Here is a 15,219-nt window from a genome sequence, read left to right on the forward strand (position 1 = left end):
CTGGGAACAGGAGGGGAGGATGGTGAGCTTGTTCCTGAACTGAACCTGTTGAAGAATGTGTTCAGCTCATTTGCTCTGTCCAGACTTCCATCCATCCGATCCTCCCTCTGCTTGAGGCCTGTGATCTTCTTCATTCCTGACCACACATCTCTGATATTGTTCCTCTGCAGTTTACTCTCAAGCTTCTTTCTATACACCTCCTTGCTCTCTCTGATCTTGACTTTGAGCTGCTTCTGTATACACCTCAGTAACTCCCTGTCTTGCTCCCTAAAGCTCTTTTTTTCTTGTTCAATAGTTCCTTTAGCTCACTGGTGATCCAGGGTTTGTTATTAGGGAAGCATCTCACTGTTCTGGTGGGGATGGTGTTGTCCACACAGAAGTCTATATAGTCAGTCACACACTCATTCATGGCATTAATGTCCTCTCCATGTGGCTTACAAAGAGAAATCCAATCGGTTGCATCAAAACAACCCTGTAAGGCTTCTTCAGCTTCCTCTGACCACTTTCTAACAGTCCTTTTTGTGACAGGTAGTCTCTGGACAAGGGGTTTATATGCTGAACAGAGAAAAACAAGGTTGTGATCTGATTTACCCAGGGGAGGTCTTGATTTGGAAATGTATGAATCCTTGACATTTGTGTAAAACAAATCCAATGTCTTGTTTTCTCTGGTAGAGCAGCTGACAAACTGTTGAAAAGTTGGCAGTGTAGCAGAGAGTGAGGCATGATTAAAATCACCAGATATTGCCACAAAAGAATTGGGGTGTTGTGTCTGTATCTTAGCAACAACGGAACTGATGACATCACAAGCAGTGTCGGCAACAGCTGAGGGTGGAATGTAAACAGCCACCAAAACAACACTGGTGAACTCTCTTGGCAAATAATATGGACGAAAACTTACTGCCAATAGTTCAATGTCAGGACTGCAGAGACGACTCTTCACAGTAACATGTCCTGGGTGACACCACAAGCACTGCCAATCCACCCCCTTTCCTTTTCCTGCTACTCTTTAAATCTCGATCTGCTCGTACAGTCAGGAAGCCCGGCAGAGAGACGCTGGAGTCGGGGATATGATCCTGCAGCCATGTCTCAGTAAAACACATAATGCTACATTCCCGATATTCTTGCTGAGTCCTTGTCAAGGCTAGAAGTTCATCCAACTTGTTAGCTAACGATCTTACATTGCCCATGATGATGGATGGCAGAGATGGTTTGAACTTCTTCTTTCTTTCTCTCCTCTTTGCTCCTGCTCTGCATCTACAATGCCTCCTTTTCAATTCCAGTGGGATTTCTGGCTTCAGTTGTCGAATTATTTCTGCTTTTCCAATGTTAATCAGCTGCTCCCTGTTGTAAACCACCTTGTTGCTATGGTTATGCATCATAACAAAAGAGCAAAATATACAAAAGCATTGGGAAAAATCAATCCAGCTGCACAGCATCCAAGGCAGGAAGGAACAGTTGTTCAAAAAACGCAATTTCTTCCAAGAAAAAACGGGAATGAAATTTAGAAAAAAGAAAAAATCTCAATGTGAGGTACAGAGCTACTCCAACGTGCTGCTACCCTCAGCGGTGCATTCTAGAATTCATGGTACTCCTCAACATTTAGGAAGGACATAGATAATTTAGTTTGTAACCTTATTGTCATCCTTATTGGGTTTTTTCTTAAATCTTGCAATTTACCAGAGACAATGACAAATCAACCAGGCAAGGCAAGGCAAGGCAAGTTTATTTGTAGAGAACAGTTTGTACACAAGGCAATTGAAAGTGCCAGAAGGATCTGACACAGTTCGGCCGGGTTTGAACAATCCATTAAAGTGAATCAGAATAGCAGTGCCGTTGGTCCTCTCATAGAATTCAGAAAGAAATAAGTGACTTATCCAGCTTTTTTAAGTTATGATATTTCCAAGTTGTGGAGATGAGTATCATGAATAAAATATTTTTTCCCCTTTGTATAGCATGTGCTGGGAAAGAGGGCTGTTGACTGTGGACCTTCAATATCATGAAATTAAATTAAAATAATAATCCATTTTAATTAAAGGGGTCTTTCAGGACACTCAAAATTCACTGTACAAAATATAAGATCAGAAGAATCAAAGTGCAAAATCTATCAATCAAAATCATAGTAATATAATTAAACAGCAATAATGTGCAACAGTGAGATCATTCCAGCCCCAGGGTTAAAAATAATATGCTGGTCTGAAAAGGTGAGTTTTAAAGCGGGATTTGAAGCAGGTAAAAGAATTGAAATATTTCATGTCCTGTGGCAGAGAGTTCCAGGGGCGTTCCAGAGGAGGACCTAAGAGTACGGCTGGGTATGTTACTGTGAAGCAGCTCAAAAACGATACAGAGGGGCGAAGTTGTTGATGGCCTCGAAAAAGAGAATTTTATAAATGATGCATAAATCAATAGGAAGCCAATAGGTGTAATATAACTGATGGAGGGGGTTCTGGAAATAATTCAGACGGCACCTACAGATGTCTTCCACTGTAGATAAAGGTGGTAGCTCCAAACTATTAACCTGTTTAGACATTATAAAACTTTGTAATTGGAGATATTTGAAAAAGTGCTTTGTGGGTTTAAGGTAAACACACGAAACTTGTGGTAAAGAAAAAAATGGACAAGACTCAGTGAATAATTCCCTATACTCCCTATAGATCAGTGAGCAATGCTGACCAACGTATCATTGGGGTTATCAGGTGGGGACCTCCTTTCATCAGTGTTTCGTCTAGTTGGGCCCACGATACCTCCAGGAGGCTAGACAATGACCACTGGCGTCCCAGAGTCACCCCCCTAATGCCAGCCATCACTGCTCCTCACACCACAACGACCATCTTTTTCCTTTTTTTTTTTCACAGCCACAAGCTACCTCAGCCTCTCACCAACTGCACACCAGTTACAGCGGGGTGGGGATGCAAACCCTAGTTCGGGTAGCGGGAGAAATAAAAGAGGTAAAGATAAGTAGGAATGGGATTCAAACCCTGGTTCGGGCTGGGTAATGAAAGTATAGAGGGTGCCAGAGGTGGAGGCAGGACAAGACACACAAGCAGATTCAGCAGACAAACTCACCTAAACAGTCCTACAGTCACTAACAATGCCAGCAAAAACAAAGCCATACAACTCAGTCAAAGCCAACTCACCTAAAATGGCCGCCTGGTTTCAAAAGGCTCACATGGGCCACAACCACTTAAATATCTTGAACTTCTTCTTTGCTTTTTCCAAAAGTCTGTTTACCCTAAGTGCTCCCCCTGCTGGGCCCCCAGCTGCTATTGCTTCTTGTAATCCAAATCCACTGACTGGACTTTACTGCCTCATCTGACATTTCCTTCACTATTTTCCTCACACTCTGTCCACTTACACCCAGCTCTCTCAACAACGAGACAACAGACTTTGCAACAAATCCTCTACATCCTACTTCCACTGGACAGATCCTAACTTTCCATCCTCGCTGCTCTGCTTCTGCCCCCAACTCCACATATCTAAGCTTTTTCCTTTCATATGCTTCTGCTACTAATTCCTCCCAAGGAACAGTCAGCTCTATGAAATAGAATCTCATTCTACTCCTAGACCACAAAACTATATCAGGCCTTAGATTTGTAGAGGCTATCTCCTGGGGAACAACAAGCTTATTTCCTAAATCTACCTGCATCTCCCAATCACAAGCATCCTCCAAGCTGCCGTGCCTCCTTATCGTCTTTTTAACTTTCTCCCCCTCTTGAACAAACTGAATTGCAACTCTCTTCACCTTAGACCATCCTAAGTTTACCTGCCTTCGTTTATCTTCAATACCTGCAGCTAAGCTTCTTAATACTTGGTCATGTCGCCATGTATACCGGCCTTGTGACAGACTAACCTTACAACCTGACAAAATATGCCTTAGAGCTGCAGTACCTGAAGATAACGAGCATAACGGGTCTCCATTTACCCAGAGTTTTAGGTTCTAGGGAGTTGGCAACACATCATATGTTGCCCCTATCAAAAATCTAATACTCCTTTCCTCCATACTCCACAGCTCTTTCCAACTAAACTTTTTCTTCTCTACACCTTCCCAATTTATTCTTCTATTCTTGCTCTCGGTGGAAGAGGTCGCATTTTCTCTCTGCTCCTCCCTCCCTTTTTTGTCCTGCTCAGCGTGTCTGTGTCTGTGTTTGGAGCATCTTTTTACATATCAGACGAATTCAAGTATGATGGATCTGGTCAGCTGGTCTCTCAACACTATTGATCAAATTTTCTCTAATGCAAAATTGGGGAAAGGAGAACCCTCATGCCCCCACGGGACATTCTTCGCTGGATACTCAATGGACTCCTGGGGGAAGTGGAGAATCGTGTGTTTAGCGATGCTGTCAGTCGAGGACGCCGAAGACGTGTACATATTCGGATTTATGGTACTCGGGTTCCTGCTGTTTGGAGTTGGAGCATACCTGGTATTTCACGAAATTAAGAGAACGTGGACAGCGTTCGATGGGGTCACAAGAGCAATCAACGCTCAGACTGAGATGCTACGTGAGCAGAATCGGAAGCTGGATGCGATCCTTACACAGGTTCGCAGGCTGGCTGAGATTCCTGGACTCAGAAGAGAAATGGAATAATCTGGGAGAATGGTTGATTGATCACTTGGACCGGGCGGAAAGGGTCCACATCCCACAAATTCGGCTGAATTCGGGACTTTCGCCATGAGACAACCAGCAAAGACACAAAGACAGACGGCATAATCAGTGTCTGTCTGACCTAATTAAATTGTTATTCCAATCCGGCGCCCCACACTGGCCTTGTAGCCAGCTGCAAAATCGTTCTCCACGTTTGTTATGAAAACATGATGCTTCTTTCCCATGTGCTCCCCCCTCCCCTTCCTGAGACTCCTGTGAGATCTGCTGGACTGGCTGACATATTCCAACTTTGTCAAGGACAAATCGCCTGATACAACACTCTGCGCAGACTTATTGAACACACACACATGCACACACACACATGCTCATTGATAACACACGCTAGCCTAGCAAGCCAGACCCGTACAGCAAAAAGCTGTACAGGGGTCTAGTGACGCTGGATAGCAGTGTGAGCGGGATAAACGGTTGTCTGTCAAGTTGCCTCTGCACTCAACGCCACGCAATAGGATGGCGCAACAACCAATCAGAGCGATGAAGAAGGATTACGTAGTCAGCGCGACGGACCAACGGAGCAAGCTGGTAAATTAATCTTTTACCGTACCCGGTGGGCAAAACTCCGAAAACGTCCTTTTTAAAAAAAAAAAAACTTAAGTGCAGTTATCTGTTCGTCTCGCAAAGAAAACTGTATATCTAAATTTTCTAGAGTCGCTGCCAAAGCCAAATCGAAAGCCTGTTCACTGGGCGCAGCCATTGTTTACCTCTCTCTGGAACTACACACTGAAACACCTCTGTCGTCACTAGGTAGCCCGGCCTCCGACCCCGCTCCTCACGATTTGATTGGCCCGATTAAGTTTCGATTTGCAGCCTCGCAAAACGACCACAACTGACTAGACTAGCCCCGGAGCAAATTCAATTTGCGGTCGCTAGGGGCGTCTAGATTTCTAGGCTAAACACACGCAACTCCTCACCTCTTCACTGGTCCCATTGCTTAATGATGTGTGTGTATGTGTTGCTTTTTTGTGCTGAGGTTTTTTTGCGATCTCAAACTGTATCCTGATAAAGGGTAAAGTGTGAAGTATGATTTTTTTTTCTCCTCCTCTCACCTAATGTTGTTCCTTCCTTCTTATCTGGCGGCTCTCATTACTTGGGCTGCGTTGCCTTGGTCTCTCATCTCCCTGTTGTGTTTGTTTTGTGTTGTCTGTCCTGATGTGTTGTACTGAAACTTGTAATTTCCCCTCGGGGATTAATAAAGTATATTGATTGATTGATTGATTGATTGATTGATTAACCACCGTCCCTGCTTAGCCTGAGCCACTGTCTTTGTACCCCTTATATAAATAAACTGAATTGAACTGAATAGTGCTTTAGGTGTTAAAATAAACCAAAGTTTACATCATGGACAGTTCTTCCCTGACATGCAGTGGTTTTTGTCGTTGCTTGTTTTTGTGAATACTTTTAAAGAAATATAAATCCTTCAAAAGTCAGCAGTCCATCCACATAAGATTCAAGTATTTATGTAAGTATATAAATTAAGTCACAGTGAATTAATATTATCAAAGATATGTTTACTGTCTATGTCTGAAAGTTAACACTGATCATTTTCTAGAACTTTAATGACATCCCGTTAAACAAATGTGTATTTACCTAGAAAGTTCTGTGAAGGTTTGTCCTCCATAACTTTGATTCTCCACGCACCTGCAGGGATAACCACAGCCTCGATGTAGCCTGACAGAGAAACAAGCAAAAGATGAAGACAAATTCATTGGCATATACAGGTGGATATACATTGATGGACTAATGACTGTTCCACTGCACTACTGAATTTGTTTATATAACAAAATATACTACAATTATTGTATAAGTTCATAGCAGATTTCTATTTTTGTTCAGTGGTTTAGTGTATTAACATCATTAAAGTTCAAGAAAAGCAAATTCCTGGATTTGCACAGAAACATTTGTCAAACAATAATTGCTCATAATTGCAAAATTAACATTGTGGTGAGAGCAGGGCCTTGACACTACTCGAACCATATGTTGTTTAGGATCAGAGTGAACCCTGTCTAGACAATGACGAAGATGTAGTATGTAGATGTTGGGCACCCCACGGATAAAAGCCTAGCTCCGCCACTGGCTTCTACCACTGTACGGTGGAGAGCGTCCTCTGCACCTGCATCACGTGTGGCACTGCAGCTGCACTGCTGCTGAGGGGAAGGCACTGCAGAGGGTGGTAAAGGCTGCACAGAGAACTGTGGGGAGCAGGCTTCCCACCACCTTGGACCTCTACACATCACGATGCAGGAGGAGGGCCCTCCGTATCATGAAGGACTATTCTCATAGGTGCAATATTACGGACTACTTCCTGTTCTTACGTGTGTACTTAACTGTTTATATATTTTTTTCCTGCTGTTTATATCTTTCTTATTCTTTTTTCTCTTGTGTTATACACTTATTTATTAGTCTTATTAAACCGGGACCTGAGATAAAATTTCGTACCATAAACATGTACATGTGAGCTGGTATGACAAAGAATCCTTGAATAAAAGAGAAGCTAATGTTGGAAAAAGAGAGCTGTCGTAACTGAATGAAAGTCTGGTAAGAGCTTGTTTAGGCTAACGTGTGTTTGGGGTTTGTGTGCGAGAGGAGAAAAAGTTAAAGAAGGATTTTCTCGGTGGAAAATTGGTATGACAGGGCCGAATTGCTAGAATGTTGGAATAGGGTGTGATTACTGTGATGATCTGTGAGTTTTAGATGTTGCTATTGCTTGCCGGATTTCTTTGAACATCTGTTAAGTTCTACTGAGTGTGTTCTATTGTCATTGTATTTTTGCTGGGTTGCTGTGATTTGTATTGTGTTTCTATATTCTGTTTTTAACAGCCTAGAAGGCATGTTTCTGGTTCATGTTGCTGGTTTGAGATATATTGCATTGGTGTCCTTGAATGCCATCCATCCATCCATCCATCATCTTCCGCTTGTCCGGGGATCGGGTTGCGGGGGCAGCAGCTTGAGCAGAGAAACCCAGATGTCTCTGTCCCCGGCCACTTCCTCCAGCTCTTCTGGGGGGACCCCGAGGCGTTCCCAGGCCAGCCGAGAAACATAGTCTCTCCAACGTGTCCTGGGTCTTCCCCGGGGCCTCCTCCCAGTGGGACGGGCCCGGAACACCTCACCAGAGAGGCGTCCAGGAGGCATCCTAACCAGATGCCCGAGCCACCTCATCTGACTCCTCTGGATGCGGAGGAGCAGCGGTTCTACTCCGAGCCCCTCCCGGATGACCGAGCTTCTCACCCTATCTCTAAGGGAGAGCCCAGACACCCTGCGGAGGAAACTCATTTCGGCCGCTTGTATTTCAGATCTCGTTCTTTCGGTCACTACCCACAGCTCGTGACCATAGGTGAGGGTAGGAACATAGACTGACCGGTAAATCGAGAGCTTCGCCTTCTGGCTCAGCTCCTTCTTCACCACGACGGGCCGGTGCAGAGCCCGCATCACTGCAGACGCCGCACCGATCCGTCTGTCAATCTCCTGTTCCATTCGTCCCTCACTCGTGAACAAGGCCCAGAGATACTTGAACTCCTCCACTTGAGGAAGGATCTCATTCCCGACCCGGAGAGGGCATTCCACCCTTTTCCGGCTGAGGACCATGGTCTCAGATTTGGAGGTGCTGATTCTCATCCCAGCCGCTTCACACTCGGCTGCGAACCGCTCCAGTGAGAGCTGAAGGTCACGGTCCGACGACGCTAACAGAACGATATCATCTGCAAAGAGCAGAGACCCGATTCCGAGGTCGCCAAAACGGACCCCCTCAACGCTCCTCAACAATTTTTATGAAATTCTGTCCATAAAAATTATGAACAGAATCGGTGACAGAGGGCAGCCCTGACGGAGTCCAACCCTCACAGGAAACATGTCCGACTTACTGCCGGCAATGCGGACCAAACTCTGACACCGGTCATACAGAGACCGAACAGCCCATATCAAGGGGTCCGGCACTCCATACTCCCGGAGCACCCCCCACAAGAGTCCCCGAGGGACACGGTCGAACGCCTTCTCCAAGTCCACAAAACACACAGTTGGGCGAACTCCCATGCACCCTCCAGGATCCTGCCGAGGGTATAGAGCTGGTCCACTGTTCCACGGCCAGGACGAAAACCACACTGCACCTCCTGAATCCGAGATTCGACTATCCGGCGGATCCTCCTCTCCAGTACCCCCGAATAGACCTTAGCAGGGAGGCTGAGGAGTGTGATCCCCCTATAGTTGGAACACACCCTCCGGTCCCCCTTTTTAAAGAGGGGGACCACCACCCCGATCTGCCAGTCCAGAGGCACTGCCTCCGATGTCCATGCGATGCTGCAGAGGCATGACAACCAAGACAGCCCTACAACATCCAGAGCCTTGAGGAACTCGGGACGGACCTCATCCACCCCCGGGGCCCTGCCACCGAGGAGTTTTTTGACCACCTCGGCAACATCAGCCCCAGAAATGGGAGGCTGCGTTCCGCTTGGCCTGTCGGTACCCATCAGCTGCTTCCAGAGTCCCACTGGCCAAAAAGGCCCGATAGGACTCCTTCTCAACAATGGAGGCATGGAACATGGCCCATTCGGGCTCAATGTCCCCCACCTCCCCCGGGACATGGTTTAAGCTCTGCCGGAGGTGGGAGTTGAAACTCCTTCTGACAGGGGATTCCGCCGACGTTCCCAGCAGACCCTCACGATACGTTTGGGCCTGCCAGGTCTGACCGGCTTCCTCCCCCACAACTGATCACCACCTGGTATTTGAGACTCGTGTCTCAAATAGAATAAGCTAGCATTTATTAGCACCAGCAATAAAGCTAATATTAACCTAACTCCCAACTACCAATAACAGTAGCAAAAAGCTAAATTAGCCTAGGTTTCAACTTAGCCTAGAGCATAAGCCTCCTAAGCTAACACAGGTTAATATTAGCACCGGCAGTAGCCTAGCCTAGCTATTAGCATAGTTGGCAGCATCCAAGTTAACTCAGCCTAGAATTGAACTAGCGTTAGTTTGAGCTTTAGCCTTGCTAAAACTTAGACATCCAAGGGTTGTTTTAAAAAAAAGAAGAAAAAAAGGGGAGGAACACCAATAATCATCACCAGTGCTAAGTACCCAGAACATTTAAAAGATATTCAAAAAAAGTGATCACCTTTTAGTTTATATTACATGACCACACAGCATCTGAGAATACATTTATTTATATTAGGTGTGTATCAGAGAATGCTGTAATAAAATTTAGACAATCAGTTCCATTATCATTTCCTTTACCATGTGCAAATACAACAGATGGCAGCTACAACATTGGGCAATGTTGCCCCTCTGAAAAAGAACCTAATCTGTAAGAAGAGGTTTTCTCCTCGGTTTAATTAACAGCTGTACCTTAAAGCAGACATCAAGAAAGTTGGAAAGAAAACGACGTTCCACTAACTTCAAGGAATTTCAAATTGTCTGGAAAGATAGTTTAATAACATATAAGAAAGCCCTTTGTAAAACTAGAACTGCTGAATATTCATCATTAATTGAAGACAATAAGAACAATCCTAGATTTCTTTTCAGCGCTGTAGCCAGTCTGACAAAGAGTCCGAGCTCTGTTGAGCCAGGTATTCCTTTAACTTTCAGTAGTGATGATTTAATGAACTTTACCGATGAAATAGTTTCTATCAGAGAGAAGATTTATGGAATCCTTCCCACTATTGGCACTAATGCATCAATTATAGCAGCTTAAAAAGTATCTATAGTTGAACAGTTTCTTATGGTTTCTTATGTCTTATGGCCATTGCCACAGTGAATGCTGCACTGCTATCACAAAGCCAGTGACAGGCTTGAGTTTCTTCATAACTTAATTTCATTGCAATTGTTACTGTTTTTGTGTGCCATTACGCTTTTTATTAATTTATCCTTACATCTTACGTTGTTAATATGCCCTCCTGCCATACTGTTTACTGTTTGTCTATATTTTGTTTTGTACTGTATTTATTTATTTCATTATTTTTATTGATTTCTTTTGTTGTGTATTTTATATTTTATATAACCCTATTCTTTTAACTGTTAGCTCCTCCTCCCCCTTCCCTTTATCGAGCCTCTGCTCGTTCAGGCTGCTATTGAAAATAAGAATTTTTGTTCTTAATTGCTTGCCTGTTTAAATAAAGGTAATATAATATACGTTAGTACTGTATGTATGTATTCTATTTATCTCTTCATTCTATTTCTATTTAATATTGTTCAATGCATGTGACATGTTTCCATGCAAATATGTGAATTTGCCTTACAAAAGATAGATAGATAAATACTTTATTAATCCCAATTTGGGAAATTGTTTTGTTGCAGCAGCATACAGTAAAGATATGAAAAACAATTAAAGTAGTAAAAACAAGCCAATAGAATATAATAAAATAAATATTAAATAAAAATAGTGAATAAACATTCGCAATGTACAAATCTACATTTTTTTTTTTTTTTTGTTATTGTTTTTTAGGAGAGACTTCAAGCCTATTGAGGTTGAAGTTCTCTTCCAGCCAGAGGAGAGGTGTTGAAGATGGTGATGGCTGCTGGTAGGAAGGATTTCCTGAATCGGTCCTTGTGACAGCGGAGTTGGATGAGCCTGTTAGAAAAGGAGCTCCGCTGTCCAACCAGCAGCTGGTGGAGAGGATGGGTGGGGTTATCCATAGCCCCTTTCACACTGCCGAATAACCCGCGTTTAATTTGCGAATTTAGCGTGTCCGCTGTTGCGTTCACACTGCCGACCCGGGCTGCCGCGTCAACTCGACTCGCCTTTCGACCCGCGTCGGACCCTAGTCTTTTTGCCGAGCCGAGTTTGATGTGAACGCAATCGACGCGGGACTGACGTGGGCGTGGCGTGACGTGAGGAGTTTAAAAGACAGAATGGACAGCTGATTCAGAACAACAGCGACAGGTGAGGACAAGTTTTACTCTGTTTTAGCCTACATCAAGTTCGAGACATTTTTTAATATGGCCAACTGGGGAGACAAGGAGGTCCGCGAGCTCCTCAGCCTCCGAGCAGAGGACGTTATTTACCGCCACATTTCGGGGACGGTGAAAGATGGACCTCTGCTGGAAGGGCTGGCGAGAAAGATGGGAGAGCGCGGTTTCCCACACACCGTAAAGTAACATCTCCATGAACTGCATAAACGATATCTCAAGGTGTCCCGCCATCGTTTGTTTGAAAAATTTGATGCAGACAGGTGTATTTAACCCTACCTCCGGCGCATGGCTTGTGCCTACATCATTGTACACGCCCAGCATTTTATGTGTTTCGTGTGACGCTCTGCCACTAGGCAACGCCCCCTGAACTCGGCTTCAGGCGACACGGGTCACCAACACGCCAAGCGTTCACATTGCTTGACGCGGGTCGAAGGTGCAATTTGGACCCGCTAAGGTAGCGGGTCGCAGTGTGAAAGGGGCTCATGATGGATAACAGTTTGTTCAGGTCCTGCAGCCTTGCCTAGGTGGAGTCTCTCCAGCTGTCTCTTCACCTGGCCAGTACTCACAGTCAGGCGGGGGAGGGGGGTTGATGCCTCAGTGGGGTAAAAGCAGTCCGGAGGTGAGGTGTTGAAGTCCAATGCACTCAGCAGGGGGTTGAGGAGTGGAGGACAAAGGCATTGAGAGTAGTCGGGGGTTGATGTCCACAGGATGTGTGGTGGGGGGGGCGAGGTGTGAAGTGGAGGAGACAGCTGAGGGTGGAGAGCTGAACCTATTGAAGAAGGTGTTCAGCTCGTAGGCCCTCTCCAGGGTGCCCACAGTCTGTCTGTCTTTCACCTTGAAGCCGGTTATGTCTTTCATCCCCGACCACACATCTCTGGTGTTGTTCTGCTGGAGCTTGGCCTCCAGCTTCCTCCTGTAGGAGTCCTTGCACTGCCACAGTTTGTCCCTCAGGTCGTGCTGGATGCTCCTCATCTGGGCCTTGTCTCCTGCCCTGAAGGCCTCCTTCTTCCTGTTCAGGAGGGCTTTCAGGTCACTGGTGATCCAGGGTTTGTTGTTCGGGAAACAACGTACAGTCCGTTCCGGCAGTGTGTTGTGTTCACAGAACTTAATGTAGTCCGTGATGCAGTCTGTCATGCCATCGATGTCCTCTCCATGTGGCACACAAAGCACGTCCCAGTCAGTCATTTCGAAGCAGTCCTGTAGGGCATCATTAGCCTCCTGAGTCCACTTCCTCACAGTCCTTGTGCATACAGGCTGCCTCTGAACCAGGGGGACATACGTTGGTGCCAGGAGGACCAGGTTATGGTCAGATCTGCCGAGAGGGGGGAGGGCGGTGACCCTGTATGCATCCTTTGTATCTGCATACAGGAGGTCCAGGGTTTTATTGTCTCTTGTAGGGCAATCAACATATTGAAAGAATGTTGGCAGAGTTGAGTCCAGATTTGCATGATTAAAGTCACCATTTATACTCACAAACGCATTTGGATGTTGCGTTTGGAGTTTGGAAACAGTGGAGAGGATGACGTCACTAGCAGCCTCGGCATCAGCTGATGGGATGAGGGATGTAAACAGTGACAATAATGGCGTAGGAGAACTCACGGGGCAAATAGAACGGACGTAATCCCACAGCTAACAGTTCAATGTCCGGGGTGCAGAGACGTTCCTTCACGGTAACATGTCCGGGATTACACCACGGGGCAGTTGTGGCTCAGTGGTTAGAGTCGGTCGTCCAATAACCAGGTTGGCGGTTCGATTCCCACTCTCGCTTGGTGGAACTGATAGCTGGAGGGGTGTCAGTCCACTTCCTTGTCACGGCTGAGGTGCCCTTGAGCAAGGCACCGTACCCCCATGCTCCCCGGGTGCTTCATGGCTGCCCACCGCTCCAGGTTGGCATCTGTCTCTGAGTGTGTGACCCTGTGCATGTGTGTGTCAACAGGTGCCAACCTGGATGGGTTAAAAGCGGAGGACCAAATTTACCTTCGGGTATAAATAAAGTCAACTTAACTTAACTTAACACCACCTCTCATTCACGTACAGTGCAATCCCTCCTCCCTTCTTTTTACCGCTCAGTACAACGTCCCTGTCCGCCCGTACGGCCGTGAAGCCGGGGAGTGCTGCGCTGTGGTCCGGGACGTGCGCGTGCAGCCATGTCTCCGTAAAGCACATAATACTGCACTCCCGGTATTCCTGCTGGGTCTTTATCAGCGTGCCGAGCTCGTCCATTTTATTCCCCAGTGACCTCACGTTGCCAATTATTGTTGCTGGAACTGCAGGCCTAAATCTCCTCTTCCTGGTTCTCCACCAGACTCCAGCTCTGCAGCCCCGGCGTCTCCTCTGCAGCTCCTTCGGGATGTCCTGCCTCGCTCCGGGCAGTAGCGTAGGTTTACACAGGGCTATCAGCTGGTCGCGGGTGTAAACAATTCCGTGGCTCCTCTGTGCGTGGCTCACCGTGACAAAAAGTGATGAAAAGAGGAGAAAACAAACCAGAAATCTCCCGAAACAAAAAGTGGCCATTGTAGGGGATGTTTATAATAAATACTAAAAAGAAAGAAACACACAACTAAGAAAAAGTGATAGAAATGACGAAAAAGGTGAAAAAAAATCACCGGGAGCTGCTGCAACAGGCTGCTACCTAGGGTGCGCCAGATTTGTGCAATTTAAGTTCTTCAAAACATAATTCCATTAGAAAATATTTTGGAAAGCAGAACACCTCATCAATCATTATAACCACTGTTTCATTACATATAAGAGGGGCGGAGCATCAGATCAGCAGTTTATGACAATGACCAGTTCTCGATTCACAAGGCAGTAGGCACTCCATACATCAGCAAATACACAGCTCAAAAAATAAAGGGAACACTAAAATAACACTTCCTAGATCTCAATGAATGAAATATTCCAGTTGAAAATTGTTATTCATTACATAGTGGAATGCGTTGAGAACAAGATAACAAAAAAACGATCAATGTGAATCAAAATGATTATCCCACGGAGGTCTGGATTTGGAATCCTACTCAAAATAGAAGTGGAAAATCCCATCACAGGCTGAGCCAACTTCAGTGGAAATTCCTCAAGACAAGTCAAAATGAGGCTCAGTAGGCCTCCACCTGCCTGTATGGCCTCCACCTGCCTGTGTGGCCTCCACCTGCCTGTGTGACCTCCACCTGCCTGTATGACCTCCACCTGCCTGTGTGGCCTCCACCTGCCTGTATGGCCTCCACCTGCCTGTATGACCTCCACCTGCCTGTATGACCTCCACCTGCCTGTGTGGCCTCCACCTGCCTGTATGGCCTCCACCTGCCTGTATGACCTCCACCTGCCTGTGTGGCCTCCACCTGCCTGTATGGCCTCCACCTGCCTGTATGACCTCCACCTGCCTGTATGACCTCCCTGCAACGCCTGGGCTCCTGATGAGGCGGCGGATCTTCTCCTGAGGGATCTCCTCTCAGACCTGGATTAAAGCATCAGTCAGCTTCTGGACAGTCTGTGGTGCAACGTGGCGTTGGTGGATGGAACGAGACACGATGTCTCAGATGTGCTGGACTGGATTCAGGTCTGGGGAATGGGCAGGCCGGTCCACAGCATCAATGCCTTCATCATGCAGGAGCTGCTGACACACTTCAGCCACATGAGGCTGAGCACTGTCATGCATCAGCAGGAACCC

The 15,219-nt window shown here is 46.1% G+C and overlaps 1 protein-coding gene across 2 annotated transcripts in view; it reads right to left on the reverse strand.

Annotated features, from left to right (window-relative positions):
* Positions 1–15,219, reverse strand: part of adamts17 (ADAM metallopeptidase with thrombospondin type 1 motif, 17) — a 224,415-nt gene that overhangs the window by 71,064 nt on the left and 138,132 nt on the right. For both annotated transcript variants that reach the window (XM_075458750.1, XM_075459484.1), the window contains one exon: positions 6,246–6,326. In XM_075458750.1, the coding sequence (XP_075314865.1) occupies positions 6,246–6,326 (81 nt within the window). The remainder of the gene's footprint in view (positions 1–6,245; positions 6,327–15,219) is intronic.

This window comes from Odontesthes bonariensis, chromosome 1 (assembly GCF_027942865.1).
Source record: "Odontesthes bonariensis isolate fOdoBon6 chromosome 1, fOdoBon6.hap1, whole genome shotgun sequence".
Taxonomy (NCBI): domain Eukaryota; kingdom Metazoa; phylum Chordata; class Actinopteri; order Atheriniformes; family Atherinopsidae; genus Odontesthes; species Odontesthes bonariensis.